Source organism: Euwallacea fornicatus, chromosome 4 (assembly GCF_040115645.1).
Source record: "Euwallacea fornicatus isolate EFF26 chromosome 4, ASM4011564v1, whole genome shotgun sequence".
NCBI classification, from domain to species: Eukaryota; Metazoa; Arthropoda; class Insecta; order Coleoptera; family Curculionidae; genus Euwallacea; species Euwallacea fornicatus.
Window position 1 is genome coordinate 2,393,877 of NC_089544.1, and position 25,683 is coordinate 2,419,559.

Genomic DNA, 25,683 nt, shown 5'->3' on the forward strand with positions numbered 1-25,683 from the left:
AATATAGTGGTAGCGCCACCTATAAATCAAAAGACATACTAACGGTAAAGTGCGATGCTTAAAATTTCTATTCATTCTTAAATGGCGTCACAAAAATATTACAGATACTTTTACACATTACAATTATTTTTTGTAGAGGTATATTTACAGATTTAAATATCATACTGCAGGGATTTAAGGATATCCTAGGGACAGGCAATTCGTAACCAGCCATTACACATGTTTATTAAAAAACTTTATTAGTAATAAAAAATATATTTAATAGGAATGATAAGAATTTGCAGTATATTTATTTAAGCGTTGCTTCTTTATTCGGGAGGAAAGATTTGTTAATAGCGAATATCTTTGTCAAAGGTTTATTCCTTGCCGATAGTTGATCACTACTGATGGGACACCCTTTACAGTTGCATCTTTTTTCTGCTCCCAGCATTAAAATTTCATTCATTGTGGGAAAAGATTCAACAAGACAGAATAAAATGAAATCACTTTGTATTTACACAGCACAGTAGAGCAACAATATAAAAAAATACAAACTAAAAAAAGACAACCCCCAAAAGCTCTTTGTACAAAACTACACTTTCGTTCCTGATGTAATAAATAATAAATACAGTTCGCAAAAAATCACATTCACACATATTGGGGCTTTAAGTCTAATAAAAGCTTTTCTTAAGTTGTACCTACTACTAATACTTAATAACAATATGGATGTATATAAACGAATATAAAATTTAATAAATTTAATTATTATTGTTCGGGTGGGATGATCACAGGAAACAGTTATTTCGCAGTAAAAAAAAATTTTGTCCAAGTGTTTTGCCTCTGTATATAAACAATGGTGATAGCAGCCGAATCAGACAGAATATAAGTGAGGATAGAACGCTCGTAAACATAAAATTTTGAGACCAAAAACCTCATTCACAATATGTCAATTTCGGTTATTGTTACTGCCACCGTTACTTAAAAAGTCAAATTGTTATTACTGACTTTAATGGGTCGATTTTTAATATACATTATGAGGTAACTGATGACTTAATGTCACTATAATCAGTTGCGGTTAACTATGAGCCCCCAAATATAAACTTTGAATATGATTTCGAAATTATAATAATTTTAAAAAAATGTCTTCAGAGCTGTCACAATTTTCAAGAGAGAGGCGGTAACACATTTTATCATTATTTATTCAATGTAATTAACCATATCCGAGTTTGAGTCAAACAATTTAAATTTTTATATTATCTCACAAAATCATTATTTCTATAAAAGCAATTAGTTCAAATTAAGACCCGATTAGACTATTAATGCCTTTATAGAATACAAAAGTATGAACAATACATTAAACAAAATACAGCACGACAATAAACAAAATTATCAAAGCAGCCTGCCCAGCTTCGCTATGAAAATAGATCGAGGATCAATTTTTAATCTGGAATTACAACAATTATTGTTATTATCGATGTAAATTCACTTATTTGTTACGTCTAGTTTACACTTAAATGCAACAAAATGTGAGTTCGTAATAAAGAAGTAAATATATAAAAAGTATTATTCATTTTCAATATAAAGTAAATTGTTAAAAAGTCAAACATAAAGTGTAAAGTGCCTTTGTTTTTCAATGGACTGCCTACATATTATTATGCACATGAGAAATATTGCGATTTACACAAATTGATGATATATTGCTGGACGGATCCATTGTGATAGTGAGCGTCCACAACAATCCACGTTTTCTGCTTTCTAAAAGAAAAATGCCATCCGGAAGTGACCTCTATACGTCTGCATTTTGAATATTAATTTTTCGAAGGAGTAACACATAGCAAAAACGTTCTAAGTTGCAGGACCGAAATAATTTTTAATATCTCCACATGCACGACACACGAAGGTAAAATCTATACAGTTGTCAAAGAAGTCTGAACACGCTCAAATATTTCCTTAACCTTCGATGTTGTTAAAATCCCTCCAAACACGTGTAGTTAAAAGATTTGCTCTTGTACTCAGTTGTACAATCGAGGTTTAAAGGTCATTTTTAAGTAAGCATTATCCTTAAATCTGTGTGTAAAGTTGCACGTTTCAAAGGCCAACTTCGAGATCGGATTAGGTAACTTCATCAGATCCTCATAACTGCTTTATTACTTGATTTACCGAATTCCATTATTGATCTCGTTTTTTTATGTATTTTATTTAACTGCAAGTGCTAAATATATTTGTTAAAAAAGTCAATACCTGGATGATATTGCAAATGCGCTTATCTGTTCAAAATCAACAACTTTTATAGTTTTATCATATACTCATTTCACATCTACGTTTCCTCCCTTGCTTCTTGTATGCCGCAGCGGCAATTCATTTTTACTAGTTAACTTCATTCTCTACAAAATGTGCCGGAAAGTAAATAGTCTTTTGACGTGTCATGTTAATGGGTTTTAACAATAACAAACCAAATTTAAGTAAATATTTGGTTATTTCCAGCCTTTTTTCACATCCCGCATAGCAAAAACTTTTTTATTTTCTAAAAAATAATTCCACAAAAAAGGAACTATTGCAAAAATTAATCTCGGCTTAACATTTCACATGTAGCAAACTACATAACTTACCTACGCACTTTCTCACTTCTCCACGGAATCAATTTGATAGTTGAAGCCACGGATGATCTAAAACATCCTCGGCCGAAAACCGAAGTTCGGGAACTAATTGTAACATATTCTGAATTAATTCCTTGGCCGACGAGGACACGTCTTGCCAGAACTCGTCCGGAAAATCGTATTGACCTAAGTGAGAAAATACACCTCATGAGAATTATGATTTATATCGTAAGAAATCTGAGGTTGACATAGTAGACAACTGATGAATTTATCCAAGACGTACCTCAACAAATACTTGAAGTTTTTTTTTAATGTAGAAACGCACCTGCTAATATGCAATCAAATAATTTTTCTTGATCGTTATCTATGCTTGCGAATGGTGGGTAACCGCTAAGCAGGATGTATAGTATCACTCCCGCTGCCCACACGTCAATCTATAATCAAAAACTTTAATAAAATTGATAAAAATCAATTTATTAATTTAATATTAAATTCCAACTTATTAAAAATTAATGGACATTAACGATAGGTTTGCCACTGTAACATAACCACTTACAATAACGGCGACAATTATTGACATATGATGAATTAGACGAGTAAAATTCGGCTGCGTTACCTATACAGGGGCAAACGGTTAATTGCCACGCTCCGATTTTTAATAAGTTGGAACGACACATAGGCACCTTCAGACCGTATCCGCACTCCGTTAATATTTCAGGGGCCACATACGTAGGAGTTCCACAGACCGTGTACAAAGGACTCGTCACTTCACACGCTAGTCCGAAGTCCCCCAATTTCAGGCATTTCACTTTGCCTTTGTCCATTTCCACCTTGAATCATTTACATAATAGTAATAAAAGTATCGGATTATTAGCGAACGACGCACCAACAAATTTTCGGGTTTAACATCTCTATGCACAATGTTCAGGTTATGTAAATAGGTTAGGCCTGAAACCAGGTGTTTTACCATCAGAGCGGCCTGATCCTCTGAGAATTTCTGGGCGACTGTTATCACGTCGAATAGGTCACCGCCTGAAATTCGTTCAAAATAAAGGATTCGTGGGGAGCGAACGATTTGGTCACGGCACCTGCTACATACTCGCAAACCAAGTACAAGAACTGCTTAGTGTCGTGGTCCTCAAGCAAATATATTATATTGGGATGGCTGACCGCTCTTAAGATGTTCACCTCGTTCTCTATCACTTCCTCCTAGAAGGTTTAAACACAATTATTTATCCCATTGGAAACGATGTACATCTCCTCAACATACTTTTCCTATGCACTTTGATTTATCGATAATTTTTAAGGCATATTCCGTTTCCGATATCACATGTTTGCACAGCCTCACTACAGCGAAATTACCTGCCAAATACCGCAGGTTCAATGTGATGATATACATACTACATATACTCTCATTTAGCACTTACCATCTCCAAGTATTCGGCCGACTGTGTATTTACCTTTCATCCCAGGTGGTAAAGCAACATTATTCTCTAATGTGGCGTCCCGATTTAGATCTTTTTCCGGCATTTTTGGCATCGGCCCCTTGCTGCAGAGATAGAGTGCATCAAAACGTTTATAAAGAGTGAAGGAAAATTTTTTTAATTTGATATTTCCATAATTTTCGATTTAACGTTAAATTCTTCAAATGCGAATAAGATGATTTCGTATTTAAAAACGACAATAAACTTGTCAGGCGCAATTTTTTTCTACGTACTAAGAGATGTGCAACACTTACCCACTCCGTCGGCCGGGGCTTTTTTTATATTGCTGAATTGCTTTACTTTCTTCAAAGTCTAACTCAAAATCTTCTTGCGTGTGCCTCTCGTTACCATATACAAGAAACACATCTTCGGCTTTGAAAAGTTGAGCTAATTCCGTTACTTGTTGACCTAATGAGAAAATACCCTTATAGAACATATTATTACACTCATTACTGAATCGTGGCTAAGCATACCAGATAGTATGTAAACTTTCCTAACCGCCAACTGTGACAACTCTGAGAATGCACTTAAGACCGACTCCATACTGGAGGAGTTACGTTTGTCTAGGAGAATTCGCAGGATCTAGAAGTAATTTAATTCAGTAAGAATACTGATAGTTCATAAATCTGTTATTACGCCACCTTTCTAGGTTTAATTCCGTGTTTTATTATTGTGACTATTCTGGGCCGAACACAGTCAGGTGAAACTACCTTAGGCATAGTTGTTATTGAGTTACAGTTTCTAAGAACTTTTTTCGATTTTAAAGTGTCAGTTTTCGAATAATCCACCTTTTTAAAAGGCTCTCCTTTCCCACTGACAACATACTCTTTTCCATCTTCCAGTTCCTCTATAGCCAAAACCTTGAAACCATAAAATATTAAACTACATTAACGGTTTAATGAAGAAATCCATTAACCGAAGCAAAAACCGTCCTGCTACGTTTCTCATTACTTTTTAAGCGTGTCACTGAGGCGTTAACGTACCTTTTGTTACTCTAAGAACGATTTTGATACAGTTTGACGACAAAATTGCAGTTGCCACCATAATAGCATGACTAGGCATTAGTTATAATTCGTAGAAAGCTGGTAATGTTAATTATTAATCGATGAAATATTGTGCAAAGGCAGCACTCTCCAAACGAACCGCACGGGCTTATTACCAAATATTACAGTTACTTACATAGGAATTTTGGGGGAAAAGAGAAATATTTTAAGGCCAAGTTGCTAATTTATGGCTTAAGTTCAGTTTTCCTAATTTTTAAATTTATATATAGGAATACACATATGTGCTATTCAAATCAAGATGCTGTAAGATATAAAATCGATTAATAATTTTATGTTTACTGTTTATTTTCCCGTAAGAATGATGTTCCTTGCATCTGAATCCTCCTATATCTTATACTGTATATTGTACCTGTTGAATGACATATTAACATGTAGTTACTATTCGATCTACAACCTCATGATAAAAACTCCACTTATAGCTTTAATAATGTTCATATGACACTAATAATGTAAAAAAAATATTATTTGCAGTATTTATTAATTGAATGATGAAATAGATGCAAAATATTCATTTTAATTGGGATTCTGCACGATCAGTAAAATTATGTAAAATCATTAAAAAACTCACGTGCATTCTATTAAAATAATCTAAAATCACATTTTTAGACCTAGAGATTAGCCCCACACACTAGTGACTTAAGAGTACAATGTAATCTTTCCCACTTGTGAGGTAACTAACTATTTCCATAAAATAAGTTATAGGTAACAAAAATAAACACTTACCTTCTTTCCTTCCATTGAATAAACATTTCGAACACCATTGGGCAACGTAACACATTTACCTATCAGGTTTGTTAGTTCATTTGTGAGGCTGTCAAAAGATCTATATCGTTCAGGAGTCACAGGTATAATGACTCCATTGAAAAATTTATTGCCATTATGGTAAAACCTAGAAGTGAAATCACCCCTGACTGTCTTTAAGAAACAAAATGAGAATTTAACATTTTAAGCATATTTTACAAGTTTAAAAATGATTTAAAACATTGAGTGGATCGCTGATGAAATTTTTGCACACCTAAACACCTCAAGATTTTACCTTGGGTGTGTACACCAATATATTTCAGCGATCTATCCGAAAGAAAACACCAACCTGACTCTTTTCGCTTTGGTACTCTTTGAGGTAGACGACGGCCGTATTTTCGGAGTTTTACTCCCGTTATCTAAACCGTTCTCAAAAGACTTTTCAGAACTTGATCTAAGTGAATTAAAGCTGGCAGGAGAAACACTTCGGGAAGTTATTAAATTATTTTTTGACATAGTGACTGGGAATTGATGCATTGGTGTCCTCAATTATCCTGCTAGGCCATAATATCTTCACTGGAAAGGGCCCTCTCAGCTTGAAACGGTCTTTGTGTGTCGCTTTTTCAGATCTTGGAGTTGTGGTACCGCCTAGCACAGCTGTCAGAGGAAAATGTTTGGTAGATACACACTGAAATTGGTGATACTGTTTTCTTCTGTGAAGTTTGAAGTTGCACTGGGACACGATCCGACTAAACAATTGTTGATTAAATAAGAAAAAAGGTAAATAATTATACTGTTTGTTTATTTGAATGATTTATAACAACGGCCAGTGGCAGACAAGATCAAGAAGTTAATAACCTTCTTTTTGAAGTGATGGCGAAGGTGGAAGGTGGGAGGAAGGGAATGAATTGAAACTGTCACTGTCAGAACTTTTTTTTTTATAACCTGGATCACATGTACTGTTCATACTAGCCGCCATTAAAGAGAAACGCATCGCAGCAATAATTTATTTACATTAAAAAAAATCGTACAGCTCTATGTATTTAAGTACCACAAAGTAGAAAGGCAACAGTGCAACCGAAAACATGTATATCAGCCTTCGTTGAGAAGCCTTGATCGGAATCGGATTCATGGATCAGCAGACAAAGCAAACAGTTGGGAAACAGTTTAAATAGAATTAAATAGGAGTTGACGTAATTTTCGCCCTGAATTTCAAACAGTTACAAAACTTATTATCTATGTCGAATTTACCCCATTGACGTGACTGCAACGACAACAATGCCAAATTTCCGCTTCATTTTATGCAATCATCAAGAGAATCCGAACATCAGCTGATAGAATGTCAACACCGTTTGTCTTTTCGAGAGCTCCTTTAAATACTGACGCAGTAACTGATTCACGTTTAAAATCTTAGTGTTAACTGTTGATAATTATATTTTAATTTTTGCTTCTTTTACCAAATATTCCTTACAAGTTGTGTGTGAAATGAGCCGCAAAGAGGCACTCTCTACGTTCATCCAACAAATCCATCAAAGACCAGTGGTGGTCAAGCTGAATAGCGGTATGGATTATCGAGGTAAGACTTTCAAGGTGTACCCAAAGAGTCCATCTTATATTAATAGACGATTGTGCTTATTTTAAGGTGTCTTGGCATGCTTGGACGGGTACATGAATATTGCCCTAGAACAGACTGAAGAGTATGTTAATGGGCAGCTTAAAAACAAATTTGGTGATGCTTTTATACGAGGGAACAATGTACTATACATCAGCACTCAAAAGAAAAGATATTGAAACTCCATATTACATCAGGCTTGAAATATAAGACTGGATCGTTTTGTTGAAATACCCAATTATTTTGTTGCTTTTTCATTCTAGTTTCATTTACTTGGACTCGAGTCTCGATTTTACAGATGATGTGAAATCTAATCAAGAATAATTGTGTATATGAGACAAGTTCTGTTGACACAGCTTAACGTTAATATAAGTTACTTCAAATAGGAATTAAATTTTACCTACAGTAATATTCCCTTACCTTTTTTAGCCTACAATTCATCTTCAATAAAATCAATAAAGTTTAGATTAAATTAAAATAAAAACTATTAAAAGCCCACCACCGCAGACTCTGAATATGTTAACAAAAAATTCATAAGAGTAACAAGAGCGTTAAAAAAGTTGTTTGTACATAAAATTAAAAAAAAAGACTGAATATTAAATTATGAAGAAAGCAATTACAAATTTAAAATTTATAAAAGGATTCTACAAAAAATTGTATTTTTTTGGTGGCACCCTCTAGGCGTGATTAGTCAAACTGAATATTGTGTGATTTCTGCTTCAGATAGCGTCCCATATGGTTTATAGCTGGCGCCACAACTAAAAATAACAATATGATGAACGCCTAAGTAACTACGTACGTTATAAACCATACCTTCCATTCGTGTATATTTTAGATGAATCCAATAAAGTAACACATTTGGAATGTTTTAAGCTTAACTCTTTCTCAATGCAATACATGTGTAGGTATATATAAACCAGAATGAAATTATATAAAAGGAAAATAATTTTTTTGCTTTGTGTTGATGATTAACGTTGGAACCAGGGGCTCAGCTAGAGTCTGCGACAGTTTTCCTTCGCCTGAGACTAGGGAAAACGGTTCATCTGCACCTTACTGTCAAAACTTACCGGAATTCGACTGAAAACTCCGGCTAAGCCTCCAAATTATAAGCAGCCGTCCGGTATTTTTCACTCTTCAAATTGGCGTAGAGTTGCACATTTTGGAGAATTTCTTCTAATCCGACACAAACATATCAGAATTTGAACAGGGAACATAGGTAACACCCGTCAGCAATCATCTCTAAAACAAGAACAACCGTTCCTTTTACAAATTTATTTCAATAATAAGACAATAGATGCTATAAAACAGACAGTTATTAATTCAAATGAAATCCTTTCTCTTTTGTTGCCGCGAGCAGTCGGTCTTTAAGTATCTCTTCGGTGGGATAATCCGGGAGTTTCAAATAGTGTACGCAAGTGTTAACTGAGGGGTACGAGCCCTCCCCTGCGTCCACTTTACGCACTATAGTAAGGCGTGGATATAAATTCGCTAAGCCCCCCGGCGGCAATGAGCTGCAGCCGGTGGTGAATTGCAGGAAGGCCTTGCGTTCTTCGGGTGTCATATCAACTAAAACGTTGACGAATCTCTGGAAGCCGGGACTGAAATTTGTTTAAAATTTAGAAATGTGTTTATTTTTTCGACTGATTAATAACCCGGTGAACCAAAAAATTCCTGGTGGTCAAGAGTATGTATAGAGTGGTTTTGTTCAGTTATTTTTTAACACTATGACATAACACTATGAATATTCTAATAGTTTTATTGATATTACAGGCTGGATACACAATCTTTTTGCAATGACATATTTTTTGGACGGACTACCGCTGCCTATGATCGCAGTGATATAACCCAATTTGTAATCTTCCCACATCAGCACTTTTGACCAGGAATCATTTGATATGTATATATACGTCTAAAAAAAGCACGTTCACCTGTCTTTCGTATATCCTAACTTTGGTTCGGTATAATTCAACAAATCTTCTTTGGTCCATTCCGGGTTTTGGTTGCCGCACAACATGACGGACATTTCATCGGGACTGAAAGCCGCCAACTTTTCGATTTGAAACACCTTGGAGAAGCCCTTGTGGAACGCCTGCAGTTGCCTAGCGAGGCCGTGTTCCAGACAGAAATCGTACGTTAAGTCTGCATATTCCTCCACGTTGTCAATGGTGACCTCCGTATCGGCCCCGTTCGGCACCAGATTCACGCTATCAAAACCGTATATTTCCGAACTGGGCGAGTAAGTGAACGTCAAAGCCAGATCTGACAATGAAACCGGTCCGGACGAGTGCTGCAGAGACAGATTCTGAATCTGGTGCGCTTTGGTCTCGGCCGATAAACTGTGATCCTGCATAATCTTTTGTTTCTCTCTCGCCAGCTGCTTGAGTTGCTTCAAGAAAACGGCCCTCACCGGGTCGATGTCGTATAAGTCGTCCTCGTTAAGGAGGTTACTGTACCACAGCTCAGAATCCTCGACGCAAATCTTGGGTGGGTCGAGTTCCAGTTCCTTTTCGCTTTCTTCAGAGATGTAACTGGAGGTCATTATATCTTCGTCAGGGACCTTTTTCAGGCCCACGAGACCGATCCGCTCGTTGACGGTATTTTGGACCTCGCCGTGGCACATCAGTTTTAAGAAACCTTTGCTCAACGGAAGGTCAACAAGACGATTGTCCTGCAGTACCTTCGCCAGAAACACGCCCAAGAACAGGAAGTATTTCTCGGCCTTATCACAGACTTCGGAATTTTGTGGCAAAGGGGCCGGGAATAAGCCACACTGCCGGCGAACGTAGAAACCAGGTGGTTTCATGCCTTCACCCAAATCGATGGGACCTGAATCGTTGTTCAATTCGTCATCGCAGATCCACATGCATAAATCGCGTTTTTGCAGTTCTGCCGCCACCAAGGCATAAAACTCAAGGGTCGGACCCAAGCCTGTGCCCTCCTCACCCACGAATTCCACCTGAAAAATAAGCAGGTCCTCAGCAGCTTAAAAACGATGGGTGTAAAGCAATTACATTATTGACGGTTTTTGAAACAAATGGAACAGTTCCTTTTAGTTAAAATGGTAGTTGCCTCTACGCTATACATACAGTAAATTTCAGCGAACTAGGCATATGAAGGAGTGTCTGTTTCTGCACATTTCGATTCATAGTATACAAAATTCGAATAAAATGTGATAGAAATCATTTGTGGTACTATTCGCTTGATGCGAAAGCCAGGCGGAGCTCTGCAACGTTGCCGGCTCGCTTTTAAACGGCTGGGCGTTTGATTGATGATATCGACAAACCAATGTATTAAACGAATCGAAATGCGCAGAAACAAACCCTCCTTCATATGCCTAGTTCGCTGGGATTTACTGTAAACGTTTTATAACATACATACCTCGAGTATCGACTTCTTTTCTGCGTGCACCTTCATCACTTCCATGGCCCAATCGAGTAAATCATCCCCTCGTGGCACCTTTACCCTTTCATGCTTCAATCTGCCCACTCGGAATTCGTGCGGATCGTCTCTCCTGGGGGACAAACCCGGGGCTCTTTGTCTCTCTATGCTTACGTCCCTTTGCGTTTGTAGCCACACGATGCTCCTCGAAGCTCCGAAAGCCGTGCAGTTAAAGTAAAGCTGCCTCGTTTCGAAGGGGAACAGAAACGGACAAGACTGGTTCAGTTCCTCGCACCAAGTGGGCAAACTATCGCTGGACAGCACCAGGGGGTCTTGAATTTGCTAAAATATTTAGTATATTTAATGATAGATAATTACAGTCATCACATTAAGGTTTACTCATTATACGCCACACGTCTGCCTGCATATTATGAAATGTTTTTCCACTCACCTGTAGCAATTTATTGGTGAGTTTTTTACTGGAATACAGCTCAGCACCAATGTCAGCATATTCCATGGATCGCTCCAGTGCGTCGCCGTTGGATGTGGTGATAACAAAGAGGTGACGCAAGAGATGCAAAACGTCCTCCACTGTACAACTGGACACGGAGGGAGTTCCAGGCACAGGAGTAGATGGCGAAAGTGAATTTCCCGCTATCGAACTGGCTCTAGCGTGAGCCACCTTTCTCGTGATGGGCGTCGCGCGACCTTCTTCAGAATCATTCGAGCCATTTTCCTTAATTTCTTTATATACAATCCTGTTGTCCACGCATTGAAGATTATATGTTAACAACGAACTAACCAGAAATATTGCTACTCACATATAGGTGGGCTCCCACAATCTGCGCAACTTTTCCTGCTTTGTAGGAAAATCGGTCAATTGCATCAACTCCTGTACAGCCCGGAATATCGTCCAAGACGGCTCGTTGAGCTCAATCTCGACGTCGCTTATTCCGGGCATGTTGGGACCTTTAAGAACCAGTTGGATTTTGGGCTGAGGCAGGATTTCGTGGTCCGAAACTGATGTAGTTTCCTCTTGACCTAAATCAAAAAAACACATTTTAAGATTCGCTCAGGGCAACAGTTTTGATAAACACCAACCGGGAGCGGGAATTTCGAGATCGCTGGTTTGATTGATGTTGGTGCGGCCGGGTCGCGGATCGAACGCAGGAATGAGTGCACTGAACTGTCGCTTCACCACGTACTCATCGTCCCACGACCGCCGTTTCGTGTTGTGCAACGGGTCAAAACCTTCGTCCTCCATGAAGCTCAATAAGTTCCTCGAAACCATCACCTGAAACATTTTTTCGATAGTTTTTTAATCACTTTGGAAAAGTGATCTGACCTCCTCGTATTCCGCGTCGTCCTCGTTCTCATCGTCATCATTTTCGTCTTCATTGTCACCGATTTCCTCGTCATCGTCCAATTCGGCGAGCAAAGTGGGAGCTCTACAGGACTCCAAAAAGTCTTCCAGTGATACCTGCTCGCTGTCGCTGCTCGTAGACGTTAAACTCATGGTTAATGCTTGGCTTAATCCTTGAACAGCTGATTAGACAGAAATACGAATAAAATGTACCATTTTGTTTCTTGTATAACGTTCACACCTGCAGCCGTAGATATACCGGCCTGCTGACCTCGAGGACTATTGCTCGAAGACAAACTGGGATAACTCTGTGCGGTGCTCAGAAGGCCGCTAGGAAAATTACTGGATAAGGCCAGTCGGACTAAGCTGGACACAGAGCTGGGTGCGCGGGGAAATATACAGCCCATGTTCTGATTATTCTGGGCGTTCGTGTTGGATACTTGCGCATTGTTTGAATTGGAATTACGAGAGGAATGAGACGGGGCAGTGGAGCTCGACTGACGACGTCTGGCCAAGGCCGCGAAGGTCTCTAACAAACCTGCGAAGTTTAGAACTATAATTCAGTTGGTAAGGCCGAATCCGAATTTCCTCAAAGCAAAATGCAAAAACAGATTATTGTATTATACATTGCACCACAAGCTGTTGGTGTCGTTAAATTGAAATGCTAGTTAAATGAAACTTTCCACAGGGATGGAAATCAAATCTGAATATTATAGTACGAGGCACTGTAATGTCCGATTCGCCAGTTACAAATCAGTATAGGGTAAAAGGATCTATCCGGATAGTAACAAACAAATAACTACAGAAGTATAGGAAATTGACTAACCTGCAGTAGTTGTAGTTTCAATTTGACTATTCGCCTCGGTGCTGGCTAAATTCGGCACGCTGACGCTCATCTGGTTGGTGACAACGATCGAGTTCTTGGCGTTGTTTGCATTGTTAACAGCTTCCTCATTGTCGCTGCAGCTAGACGAGTTTTTACGGTCCACGTCGTCGCTCTTTGTGGCCAGCTCTTCTTTCTTGTTTGGCGACGACACGTCCTCGTTTGCCTCGGACTTGGAGGAGACAGCGATTCGCACAGCGGTTCCGGCCAGACTGGACAAATTATTGATCGTCTGTTGATTGGACTGGCTGAAGTTTAACGCAGATTGGAGGAACTCGGTCGACAGGAAATTGTTGGTGTTGTTTCTCAACATGTCGGTTCCCTCTCTAATTCGATCCAAAGCCTCGACCGCGTCCGCGAAGCTTTGAGCTGCCGCCATGGTGCCGCTACCGAATTTTGATGCTCGATTTGACTTGGAGGACGTCTTTAGGCTGTCGCTGGTCGGTTCATCACTGTTTTGCCGCTTGACCACAGTCTCTGTTAAAGTCAGACTCTCGAGAATCGTGGCCAGATCACTGGTATTGTTAATTGCTGACAAGTCGTGTTGGGGGTCCCGCAAAGGATGTACGATGACAGATAGTTCGCTGTCCGAACTGGCAGCTTGAGATTCGGAGGTGACAGCCACTAAGGCTTCGTTTCGAGCACCGGTCAACACGCTTTCAGCTATAGCGACTGCGGCCTGTTTGGCGGCCAAATTATCTGCAGACGCAGCCTGTTCTGTGGAAGCAACAGAGGTCTTTATGTCGGTAGCCTCGGGTAAACTTGGAGTGGAACTGCTTTTTCTGCTAGTCAATACGCTTTGCTTGTCGTCCTTCTTAGTTTTGGCACCGGTCGTGACTTTTGTAGATGGTGCAGAATCTATATCGACGGTAGGTGCCAATTTGAGATCGTATTTGCCCTCCGCGCCCATGCGATACAAATTGTTAGAACCGCTATGGTCCCAGGTGACGTCGATCCAACCGCAATGTAGTTCTCCCGTCACTGTACCTGCAAACGATATTGTTAATTATTCGTGCGAATAGAAAATCGGAAAGATAGTAAAGGGCTTAATCGTTGGAACATGGAGTTTACAATTTAGTAATTACCTTCTCCGGGTGGATTTCCGTCTTGATCTCTCCATTTCCAGTCTACACCGCGCACTACTCTGGCGCCGACGGTCATATACTTAAGCAGCTGCGTCTTCACCAGTCTGCGTTGCTTACGTAGTTGCGCCTCCTGCTCCTTGTGCGCTTTGCCCATTTCGTCACAGACGCCAGTCACTCGTCCGTATATTTCGAAGCCGGAGAGGCTCAGGTAGTGGGTCTGACCAGAGGCGTTTTTGCCTGCTTGTTGTACACGTACATGACGCCATCCTGCAAAACAAGAGACTTTCACTCAAAACCCCCCATATCCAAGTTGTTTCTATTTAGTATACAACCAACTTCTTTCGAATACACGACTATAAAAATCCAATTTGATTCGATGCCGAATATTATATTAACTTACCTTGTTCATCGGCTGGTGCATCGATTGGCCAAGTTGCAGTGGAACCTGGCTCATTCAACGACACATCATGAGTATGGGTAGACAGAGTGATCCACGCCGATCCATCTTTAGACATCTGAAAGTACCAATTTCTCAAGGCGGATCTGCCATATCCCCTTGCATGTTTCAGTGTGTAGGCCGTCGGAACGATATATAATCCTAAATCGACGCTGAACCAGGCCCTTTTATCGTCATTGGTATGACAATTCAGCGCCGATGACTCGCGAGATAAAATGTCTTCGACTTTGCCGTACGGCAGATTCCTGCCATCGGAACTGTTGACTGTTACAAGGCCGTATTGGGCCGGATTCACGAATTCGCCGCTTGTCTTTCCGTTGGTGCCGATAAAGAAGATCAATCCGTTCTCGTCAAAATCGTAAGCATGTTTGAACGTCTGATATTTGGGGTCTCGTAATTTCTTCAAGTACTGGAAAGTCGACCTGTCGTAGTCATACCACTGCTTCGCCACCATCTTCAGGAGATATCTCTCCAGCTGTGAAACTGTTGCGAGGGGTTCCATTTTGAGTCCCCTCCCAGATCTGTCGATGAGAGTGCTGTCGCCTTGCGATTTTTCGAGTCTGAATCTCAGTCTGCGGGTTAGCACTTGAAGTCCGTAACCAGACCCGGGACTGTCGTACAGGTAAACCGGCAATTTCTCGATGCTTTCTAGAACAGCTATGAGTTTTTGCACCAACACAGCCATGGAATTTGCGTCTTCCGGCACTTTCGTTTTGAAACAATCCTTAAACACTTGGATTCGTTGTTTTTGGTGTTTGTTTACTTTGCTAACTCGTAAACCTAAAAATTATAAAAAATATGGTTTTTAAACGTGTGACGAATTCAGGCTTCCAATAGTGCGCGAAGGTGGCCGAATACTATTTGCTTTAATAAAAACCTTAATAACAAGTTGAATTCGGCCGTCACTGTTATTTGTACAGAAACTTGCTATCGTAAGCAGAAAGAGAACACATACCTTGATCCCAATAGCTGATAGAAAGAAGGTTCAGTAATGCCTGCACTAAACCGGAACTGTACAGCTCGTACGCGCTGACCACTCCGTCATCCTTCAAGATTTGCGTGAGATCTCCCAAAGCATTCACGAGAATTTCTTTCCATGAATTACTGCCATCTCTGTTATTCGCATAAGAACCTTGTTTCTGACAGGCGCGTTCAATCTGCGCCACTATGTTACCCAACTGTGCAACCACACCGCGCGGTTGCGCTTGTGCTGCTCTGAAGTATTGTTCGTAGAGTTGGTGGGCTAAGTACTTCACTTTCATTTTGGTGGCTTCTGTCTTCGAACGAATTCGTTTGCCTTTTTTGTTTGTCCAGCCGGCAGCAAATTCCGGGCCTAATATTGAAAAATTATTTTGAATTATTTTAATCAAAGGACTAAAACGAATGCGAGTAGTGTCTTTTTAAACTTTCGTTAAAAATACTTTTTTACTACAAAACAATAACAATTACCCAAGCTAGTTTCGGCTATAAACGAGTGTTTAGTGCCCCTATTTGACTCGAAAATAAATCCCGGAAGGTCGTCCCTCAATACAGTGGTTTGCTGCTGTCCATCGGAATTGTGAATGTGCACTTCGGCTTCCTTTTTAGAAGTAATTGACCAATTGCCCACGACGAGCCTCACAGGACCTGGTTTTGAAAGAATGGGCGTGGAGTTGTTTGTCGTTCTAACTGCAGCTCTAGCCCGTTGTAATTTTTCTAGAAATTCGCCGCGGTTTTCTGGAAAATGTTCAACGTTTTAGTAGAAAGGTCTCTCTGTGTCGAAAAGTCTTCAATCTACAGTGTTACACATAAAGTACGGATTACATGAGAAGTTTTTACACATTTTTAAGTATTAATAAAATTTGAATTTTTTTGTTAATAAAAGTTATGTTGTGTTATTTGAATGTTATTTTTCATTACTTCTTAAATAAAACCGAAAGGCATAGTAAAAATTGACCTATATCAAGTAACAAAAAAAAATGCATATGATGCGTACTTCTTGTGTAATATTTTATATTATTATGATTATTAAGTTTACCGGGGAAGTGAAAATGTTACTATTTTTATTCCATAAAAGTTGGCGTATCTGGGAAACGTGCAAAGCTAGTTCAAGTGCAAATACTATCGAATACGTCAGTGTTAACAAGTACATACACCCAATAAATGTAACCTACCTTCAGTAGTAAGGGAGTCGGATGCCCGGGACTTGCCTATATTCAAACAAAAACAAACATTGGTCGTTACACTCAAACAAATTTCAGTTATTTTAAAAACTACATATTTCAAATATGGACGGTTATTGCACATGAAAAAAAAACTGATTAATTGGAATACAACAAACAAAATGGCAGGAAACTTTTAGAGGGTGAATGCGTAGGAATTGAAAGAGAGATGTTCACATATGCAGGATTGTTTAGTTAACAAACGCTATATTAAAATTCTTTTCGTTACCGTTACGCTTATAGCAAGTATTGTAGGAATACATATATTTCTTAATGTTTTATGAATGGTTTCAACTCAAGAGGCATTTTAGGCTTGCATTTCAAAGTAAACTATTTATAATTTACTTGAAGTTTTTAATCACACGATTTTCTGATATAAAAACGATGAAAAAATTATCCATGCAATAAAAATTGCAAAAACAACGAACCGCTCACCAAAGTTTGATTTTCCCGAGTGTTTAGGGGCCCTCATCAATAACAAATTCAGGTCAATCCGACAATAATAGAAAGTTCTCGAATACACCTTCCGAAAATCTCTGTAACGGTAACGTTAAGGGCAAGGAATATTTAAGAACTTCAGGAGAATACTTGTTTGCCTGGCAGCCACAGACTCTTTCATCATAAATATATCTAAAGATGGAAAATCTGATTTCTAATTCCCAAAACTTGAAGATATGTGTTAAAGTTCATAAGATTTGTAAAACTCCGAAAAAAAAAATGTTTTTCCTCATTTTACATTTTAAGATGCACGAGAACTTTTCATTACCTCAAACTTAAAAGCACTCGTTACTCCACGCCATAGACTAAAGATCGCTTTCGAGTCGAAAACGACCTGTCCGAATCGAGAACTCACTTACCAGAAGTATCGGCGCCACCCTCTGGAGATCCGCTAGAGTACATGGTAGCCAGTTTACCGTCCAAGATGAACCGAAACCATCCGTTGGACCCGTTTGACAACTCTAGGGCTGCAGCGTCACTCCATAGATAGAGGCAGTCTCTCCCGCGGCATACCGACCAATCGCGCCAGTGGTACGCTTTTCCTGGCAGAACATCTTTGGCGTCTTCAGCCGGCTGTTGTTCTCCTGGCTCTGAAATCGCCGCGAACTTACGATCCAATCCGATTTCAACAGTTCAAACTAACCTTCTTGAGAAGGATCACCCTCTTCAGCCTCCTGTTGATCTGGGGGTGCGGCCAACGCCTGCACCTTCGTGAATATGCCAAGACGAGCGAAATGGTCCAAAAAGGTTTTCTGGTCCTTGACCATTAGGTCCTGGATGATCGTCAACACGACGGAGTGGCCTTCCTCGTCGTCCTGCAAAGTTCGATTAATCGAATTGGGAGTATTAAACTCCTGGTAACGTTGAACGACTATTAACTAATGATCTGCTCTTATTTTGTTCCTTTTATCGCAACTATGTCAGCGGTAAAGTATCCTGAAATTGCGAAAACCAAGCCTTCTTACATTGCATTTGTGGCTACCTAAATATTGCACCTATTTTATTTGATTGCATCTACATATGGTATGTGAAACGATTATGAACATTTTACAAATTGCTGCCTCCATAGAAACGTTGAAATAGAGCATGAATATTTGACAGTTTCTTTACTTTTATTGTAACTCTGCTTGACGTAAATTTTATATTAAATTAATTTACCTCATTGTCAAGTACTGTGGCTATAACTTCAACCAATTGAGTGGCGAAACTATGATTCGCTTCCACATCGGATAACTCGTGAAGCAAATTCGGCAGGATGTAATGGATCATCTTCTTTATGAGGCCCAGGCTTGCCTTCCTGACGCTGGGCAGCATGGTCGACTGAAACGTGCCGCAAAATATGGGTAAAAGTCTCATCAGGTACACGGGAGCCATTTCGGGATCTCCTTTCGGCTCTGGGATTTCTTCTGCATCAGATTCAGATTTTTGATTCTTGTCCTTGTTCTCGGATACCATCCATTCACCTTTAAACATAAAAAATAATTAACTGTGGGCCAAATTAATAATAAAATGTTAGTTTTTCCGAAAACTTCTAAAAGCTAAAAAAAAATCTAAAACTATAAGACGCTTACCTGGTGACTGTAGTATTGCGGCGACTTCCCGATGGCCCTCGTCCGCTCTCTCTCTAGCTTTATCTAACGGTGTTTTCCCGTCCTCGTCTCTCAAATCTGGATTAGCGCCGTACTTCAAAAGCACCTTAGCGATGGTTGGCCTCCCGAAACAGGCAGCATAGTGCAACGATGACGACCTCTGTCCCTTGTTTACGTCCGCTCCCTTCTCACACAAATATTCTACCATTTCTTGGGTGCCAAAGGCGCATGCCCAATTCAATAAAGTTTGACCCACGTCGTCCATGAAATTGACCTTATGGGGGGTATTCTTGACAAGATGCCTTGACGACAACGACATAAAAAAAACTCACCTCTATTCCGCCGTTCTCTATTGCTTCGATAAGGGCATCCGTGTCCTTCGAGCGGATACAGTCAATTAGTTGTCTATGGGACTTTTCCGCTGCTGAGTCCATGCGTCTGATTCTGGGCATAAGTTGGCCGGATGAACACACCCCAGATTTCCCTAAAGCTCTGCGACCCTCGAAGAGCAAAACCAATAGCAAATCGACTAGTCGCATCGAGTCTAAAGTGCAACGTTCGTCACCTTTTAACGCTTTATCAATTGCATCTAGCAGTTCTGAACGCAGAAGATCCTATAGGCACGACTTATCTAAAGATATTCCCAAGCAAGGATATATGTTGGTACTAACGTGTGTAATAATTGGGGATCCTCTGCACAAAGTGGAGAGAAGACTGATAATAGTGGAAACGGATGCGGCATTCGCCTTGCTATCCGCACTGGTGGGACCGCTGGTAGCGGATTGAGTTCTACCGGATGTGGTCTGAGTACCGCTGACAGAACCCGGACCGGCCGCACTAGAAAGTCGTGTCAAGAGCTCCTTCACTAATCCTATATTTTTTAATGGCTTATGTCAATTGAATTAGGTATATTAGAACATATTCTCACCATGCTGAGCCAGAGGTGCGGGATCAACGCCCCTTCGGGTGAATCTATCAGCAACAGAAGCAAAACAACGAAGAGCCCCGTCGGCAACGTGCGGATCTTCATGATGAAGGAGAGCGCTTAAAGCCTGAAATCACACTTTGTAAATTGCTCCAAATATATTTAAGTATATTATGTACTTTCAACTTACTAATTAAAAGTAGGGGTAATGTCATTATGGAAATCGACTATTGTAAATTTGATATGTGAGCGAGTAATCTTAGAAATCTAACACAATATATATATATATTTTTTTTTGGTATTCATATAAATGTATAGTATTCAATACATGAATACTGTGAGGACACTTTCTCAAATGCATAATTAATTATATTTCACTTATTTCATTTAATGAAGCAGTACGGGTTTTGACAAAATACTTTAGTGTTCAAAGTGAAAATACTAGGAAAAATGCGGGTTTGAAAGTACAAGGTGTTATTGACCTTGAATATAGACCGATTTGTTCAGACAGTCCTACATGCAATGTATTAACTCTCTCTATTCTCTGTACGTCAATGGAGGTGTGCAATGTTCTGATGAGAATCGGGTCATCAACGTAAAGGTTCTAATCTCAACATGTCCCCTTCAAATGTTACTGATGCAAAATGAAATATTCCTTTAACCATTGAATTTAGATGTATTGATAGATTTGCTGGAACGTGGATAACTAATAAATATTCATATCCTACGATCTGTAATAGCGGCAAATGTCGATTTTCTTTTCATGAGGAAGTAAGCTTGGCGTTAGGCCGTTACAATCACTAAGGTTAGTGTTATAACACCAAAGAACTATTTAAGGTTGTTAAGCTGGGATAAATTTTCACTTAATTTTCTTCAGTTTCAATAGAAACTATGTCCATCGTCACTGCTGGTCCGTACTTATGCAGGAGCAAAACAATAATTGATTTCCATAGTTCATGAAATAAACTAAAATGGCTCATACCTCCACGCAACCAGGCAGTTGGACATCTGCTGGTTCCATCTTCGTGCAGAGACGAGACACGACCGCCATGGCTGAATGGAGGGTATCCTTGTGGACGCATTGTCCGTTATCGCGGATGAATGGGAGGATGCAACTCAATCCACCGGCGTCAAACACGGCTCCTGCTTCTCTAGTACAAATCAATTCCAAGACTTTGACACATTGCTCTGCCAAATCCTTGCTGGTTCTACTGTCGAGTTCGACGATGACAAGGCGGTTGCAAATGGCTTTAATTGCTCCATCAATGGCCACTATTCGTCTGGTACATTCGGCAGAGACGTCTAAATAGTAAGTTATCGCTCTCGCAGTAACCTAAAATTTGGGGAAAAATACCATCTTAGTTTGCTAGATTATTAACGTTTTCGCTAAATATCCAAACATTATGAAAAATAGCGATTAGTTATGCTGTTAGCTGATGATAATTATAACGCACTTAGTATAGTATATATAATATTTATTCCTGTAGAAAAACCAGTTAAAAATATTTATCATTTGTGTAAAAATGAGCCTGGCGTTTTGTATGAACTAAATTTGATTTGATAGGCTTTCAAACTTTGGCGCTTTAAAGCTTTATGTATGAACATACACAGTAGACAAGTTAACTGACCACAAGAATAAGCAAAAGATAGAGTGATGTGGAGCAATATAATTCAATGTTGTTAATTATTTTTCTTAGATCTTGCAAGGGTGAAGATAAAATTACTTTACATATAGACCAGGTTTAAATTATAAATTGGTATTCGAAATACAGATCTTTCCTGCTCTTACCTCAAGAACATTTTCAGGTGCTTGTCCGTCTAAGAAAATCCTGCACAGGGCAGGCAAGAATGTTCTGGGTGGACAACTCTCGAAACATCTGTCAACATTATCAGACATAAGGAGCAACATGCATAGTTGCTCCAAAGCAATAAGCTGCATGTCCCGTTCATCTCCAACACCGCTATTTAGCCACTCAAGAAGGGTTTCAGGATCAGGATCTGCCATCTATGTTCAATATAAATTCACAATTTAAATTTTTTAGTAGTAAGATGTAAGATAAAAGCTAAGTCAAATGCTTAAAGTTGCACATTTACAGAAAGAGTGAATTAAGACAAAGTTATTTGTGTGCATCTTTACATATATATCTATTTTTTCTTTTTTCTTAAATGGGTTGTTTTTCCAGAACTGTGCTCAATAAAGAACATTCTTAAGGTTGTTTAAAATATATTCGTAAAAGATAACTATGAAAAGTTAGTCAAATCTTACAGCAAATTCTCTGCATGTGAGATAGTTCCTGCTTTGCTTAGAGTCCTAGTTTTTAAGAATACAGTTATGTTGTCATCCATTATCAGGAAATTCATTGACTAAATAATATTTAAAACTGCTATTGTTTCAGTGTGTATGGGTGATTGAATAAATATAGGTTACTGCCTACTTACATTGGTGTCAATTGCAAGTCTCGATCGTTTTCTGGAAGTGGTTTTATCACTCTTTGAAACGTCCTGAAATCAACAAAGTAATGACTTAGCAAAAAGAAATAATAGAGACAATCAGGAAGATAAGCAGAAACACACCATTACCACTACCAACAACTAAAATCAATATCTGGGGTTCAATGCAATTATTTGTACTTCTGTTAAATGCTGACAGCAGAGCTGGTATCAAATAAATGAGACCCAGAAAAGTAAACTTAAATGAAAATTTGACAATTATATGTCTTTAGAAACCAGGAATTTGTACTTTTAATACCTGCATAAAGGAAATGTCACTAGTTCAGACAAAAGTATGTCCTTACCTGGGAGGACAAACTCGTACATAATATCACGGTCTTACAATTTACAATCACTAGATATTAACCAAAATCCCGTTTTTGAGGGCACACGAGGTTTGGATGGAGCCGTTTTGAGAAAAGAGTGAATTATGCATATATAACACGAAGGAAAACTTGTAATAAACGCGTAAAACGTCAACTATCCATTTACCACTCCATGACTCAGGAGTGCCAATTGTTAAGAGTAAGAATAAAAATAAGAGCAAAGTTCGGATATTGTCGTAAACCAATCATGAGATCGCATCACCCACCGGATTACACTAATTCGACTTGTCAATTGTCAACAATAAACTAGAAAATATCATTTTATTCCGGTACGTTGGTGCTTCTGGGCTCCCAGTAGTAACCAGCATCATCATGGGTCTAGCTACTGGCAATTGAACGGCAACGTTGCAAATTTTACACACCGTTTTATACTTTTTTTTTTTCTGAAAACCATAAAACAAATTAAAGGATTTTCTTACCACGTAAGGATAAAAGTTACGAAAAATTTTTAGGGATTCCGGAATTTAGGACTGCTGGATGACTCGGAATATGTGAATAGAAGGCATAGAACTATATAATTAGCATAATGAGCATGAGAATGTGGTCAAACTGAAACCTTGGATTACGTTTCTTTTAAGAGTCCAGTTAATAAGATCCCGTCCCCATATTGCTTTTATAGGGCTTTCAATGGGTTGAATTTTTCCCTACTCCTGAATATCAACTTCATTGTAACTAAATCCAAACATGCTACTAGTGACTTTAGTGGCATCGTTTTTAAATTAAAAAAAATTAAATTTGATAATAAATGGAGGATAAATTTATCTTGGAATATAGTTGGTGTTTGTGCTTGGATTTTTGTGTAATACTTCTCACATAAAAGGACCTAGTAAGTTATCAAACTTTGTCAGAGAAGATAGTTAATTGTCCAGACATTATTTTACAATATTTTTTTTTGTGTTCTGTGTATTCACTAGTACTTACATTGATGTCAGTTACAATTCTTGAGCGTTTCCGGGATGTGGATTTACTGCTCCTCGAAACGTTCTGAAACCAACAAAATAATTACTCAGCAGAAACATAACAAGAGTAGTCCAGGAGACAAGGAAAGACGCACCATCATCATTACCAAGAGCTAAAATCCTTGCAGTTATTTGGGTCCCTTTTAAAGAGAGCTGATATCATATAAATACGACACAAGCAATTAAACTTGAGAGTATGTTTAACAATTACATGTCGTTGGAAACCAGGAATTTTTATTTTTAACAGCTGCATTAAGAATTGTCACCAGTTCAGGCAAAAATATGTCCTTACCTGGGGAGACAAACTTCTACATAATACAGTTGTCGTAGTTTACACTCACTAATTAAGCAAAAACCTCCTTTTTAAGGGCACACGGATTCTAGATTGAAGGGTTTTACATACAATTAGAATGATAACCCGTAATAATCGCGTAAAACTTGTAAAATTTCAACTATCAATTTGCAGCTCCATGACTTGCAAAGAGCACACACGAAGGAACAAAAAAAAATGTTCGGACATTGTCGCAACCAATCACAAGATCGGACCGTAGATCGGCCTTGATCGATTCGATATTCGACTGTCAGTTCTTCAACAATAAATAAGAAAGTACATTGCGGTATGATGTGCTACAAGCCTTTGATAACCAAGTGGCAACGCCGCAGATGATGTCATTACGCGGCATTTTATCCACATTTTTGTACTACGACGCGTTATTAGTTGCGTTGAACACAGACAAAAATAAGTTTAAGAGAGAAAAAACAAAAATAATTGTAAATTATGAGAATGAATGAAAATTAAAGTAGTGTAAAGGCCGTTTTTTTTGGGATTAACTAAACGGAGTAAAAACATTGATATTAGTGAATAGAATATTTTCTAAACGTATAATGCCACAGTAAAGGGACATTTTCTTGAAAATAAATTGCATAAACTTATGGACATATTGACAAAATATATTGTGTTTAAAACAATGGCGTAAACGGTAACAGATATAAGCTCGGTTAAATATGAAAACAATTCCGCATTCAGGGAAGTAATTTTACATTTTCAACACATTTACAAAACAATTTTTTCCGCGTTAGTTATTTCGAAAACTCCGAAAATTTCGATTCTTTCCGAGTTATGATATGAGATAGATGAAGGTTCAAACTGAATTGAAGGGGTCTAACATGGGGTAACTAAATAGGACGTAAGGGCTAAGGTCCACGCAAAAGATGGGTGTAGGAGATCCGGTTAAGACTATGAAAAGGTCGAAAACGGAGGCAAGTAGGAGAAAAATGGAAGAGCCCAATAAGTTTCTAAATTGAACGCGTGTTCACGTTTTCGAAGAAACATGGCCAATAGCGCATTTTAAAAACTTATTTAAACTGAGACTTTTAACATTCTGCATCTCGTCAAGGAAGCTTTTGAGGACCCACGTTCTTATGAATTTTCCTACACAAAATGACCCGACGAATCACATTCCCCCGGCGATTAAATGTATCTATTAATTGGATGGAAGCTCCTAAGTTAGGGGAATACCCGGTAAGATTTAAATTCCGTTTTCGTGTTGAAACATGGAGGGATTCGAAGATGTTTTGCAGCAGGCGACATAGCTTGAAAATTTTGATGAAACGAGACCATTTTTCAAAATTTTGAAAAAATTACTGAAAATTGTTTTTTTCCAATATTAAAGTGAGCATGAAATTTTCTGTCAAAGGTAGCTATGCTGAGGAATATCGGCGACGACCCAGAGTAGCGGACTTTCCTGGTGGGATTTTTTTTAGTAAATTATTAAAAATTTCGCCCTTGGCACCGAACTTGCTAGGAACGATTCTGGTAATAGATACATGTTTTCCAGAGTTTGGAGAAATTTGAAACGTTGTGATAACATTCTTATCGTGCGCAACCAAATGAGATCGCCTGGGGAAAATCGGTCAGGCAAATACGATTCATATGAAATAAAAAATCGAAACTTTTTAATGTTTGACCTCATTAAAGAACATAATCGATAG

The 25,683-nt window shown here is 38.7% G+C and overlaps 3 protein-coding genes across 6 annotated transcripts; 1 reads left to right on the forward strand and 2 right to left on the reverse strand.

The window, feature by feature from the left end:
* Window positions 1-472: 472 nt before the first annotated feature.
* LOC136351007 (serine/threonine-protein kinase GL21140) lies at window positions 473-7,193 on the reverse strand. Of its 2 annotated transcripts, none has more exons than XM_066303236.1 (13): window positions 6,215-7,193; window positions 5,848-6,013; window positions 4,702-4,920; window positions 4,534-4,642; window positions 4,315-4,468; window positions 4,004-4,125; window positions 3,847-3,938; window positions 3,665-3,785; window positions 3,463-3,608; window positions 3,260-3,406; window positions 2,902-3,010; window positions 2,589-2,762; window positions 473-1,423 (listed from the first exon to the last, which is right to left on the reverse strand). In XM_066303236.1, exons 1-12 carry the CDS (start codon window positions 6,400-6,402, stop codon window positions 2,617-2,619), a joined length of 1,719 nt encoding a protein of 572 aa, XP_066159333.1. In that variant the 5' UTR covers window positions 6,403-7,193; the 3' UTR covers window positions 473-1,423; window positions 2,589-2,616. The 2 variants fall into 2 exon arrangements, with proteins under 2 accessions (XP_066159333.1, XP_066159331.1); XM_066303234.1 differs by having other exon boundaries at window positions 473-1,734.
* Window positions 7,194-7,218: 25 nt separating this feature from the next.
* Window positions 7,219-7,871, forward strand: LOC136351012 (U6 snRNA-associated Sm-like protein LSm6). The gene is made up of 2 exons (XM_066303242.1): window positions 7,219-7,441; window positions 7,508-7,871. Exons 1-2 carry the CDS (start codon window positions 7,351-7,353, stop codon window positions 7,654-7,656), a joined length of 240 nt encoding a protein of 79 aa, XP_066159339.1. The 5' UTR covers window positions 7,219-7,350; the 3' UTR covers window positions 7,657-7,871.
* Window positions 7,872-8,734: 863 nt separating this feature from the next.
* On the reverse strand, window positions 8,735-24,185 carry Ufd4 (ubiquitin fusion-degradation 4-like). 3 transcript variants are annotated; one of them, XM_066303222.1, is made up of 26 exons: window positions 23,984-24,185; window positions 23,654-23,716; window positions 22,296-22,358; window positions 21,646-21,861; window positions 20,839-21,189; window positions 19,860-19,983; window positions 19,603-19,802; window positions 19,264-19,545; window positions 18,914-19,205; window positions 18,501-18,805; window positions 17,986-18,157; window positions 17,702-17,932; window positions 16,797-16,832; window positions 16,093-16,359; window positions 15,599-15,976; window positions 14,587-15,423; window positions 14,187-14,453; window positions 13,045-14,088; window positions 12,460-12,756; window positions 12,201-12,400; window positions 11,957-12,149; window positions 11,677-11,896; window positions 11,307-11,613; window positions 10,856-11,197; window positions 9,406-10,433; window positions 8,735-9,075 (listed from the first exon to the last, which is right to left on the reverse strand). In XM_066303222.1, exons 4-26 carry the CDS (start codon window positions 21,859-21,861, stop codon window positions 8,793-8,795), a joined length of 7,872 nt encoding a protein of 2,623 aa, XP_066159319.1. In that variant the 5' UTR covers window positions 22,296-22,358; window positions 23,654-23,716; window positions 23,984-24,185; the 3' UTR covers window positions 8,735-8,792. The 3 variants fall into 3 exon arrangements, with proteins under 3 accessions (XP_066159319.1, XP_066159318.1, XP_066159320.1); XM_066303221.1 differs by having other exon boundaries at window positions 12,460-12,771; XM_066303223.1 differs by lacking the exon at window positions 16,797-16,832 and having other exon boundaries at window positions 12,460-12,771.
* Between the last annotated feature and the right edge of the window lie 1,498 nt (window positions 24,186-25,683).

Bases quoted from the DNA above. Each gene is read 5' to 3' on its own strand.
- LOC136351012 (XM_066303242.1), top strand. From the start codon at position 7,351: ATGAGCCGCAAAGAGGCACTCTCTACGTTCATCCAACAAATCCATCAA. The intron at 7,442-7,507 runs GTAAGACTTTCA...GCTTATTTTAAG, and splicing joins TAGCGGTATGGATTATCGAG to GTGTCTTGGCATGCTTGGAC.
- LOC136351007 (XM_066303236.1), bottom strand. From the start codon at position 6,402: ATGCATCAATTCCCAGTCACTATGTCAAAAAATAATTTAATAACTTCC. The intron at 3,786-3,846 runs GTATGTTGAGGA...TAAACCTTCTAG, and splicing joins AATCAAAGTGCATAGGAAAA to GAGGAAGTGATAGAGAACGA. The intron at 3,609-3,664 runs GTGCCGTGACCA...AACGAATTTCAG, and splicing joins GGTTTGCGAGTATGTAGCAG to GCGGTGACCTATTCGACGTG.
- Ufd4 (XM_066303221.1), bottom strand. From the start codon at position 21,861: ATGGCAGATCCTGATCCTGAAACCCTTCTTGAGTGGCTAAATAGCGGT. The intron at 11,897-11,956 runs GTTGGTGTTTAT...TTTTTGATTTAG, and splicing joins TCTCGAAATTCCCGCTCCCG to GTCAAGAGGAAACTACATCA. The intron at 9,076-9,405 runs GTGAACGTGCTT...AACAAATTTCAG, and splicing joins TTAGGATATACGAAAGACAG to TCCCGGCTTCCAGAGATTCG.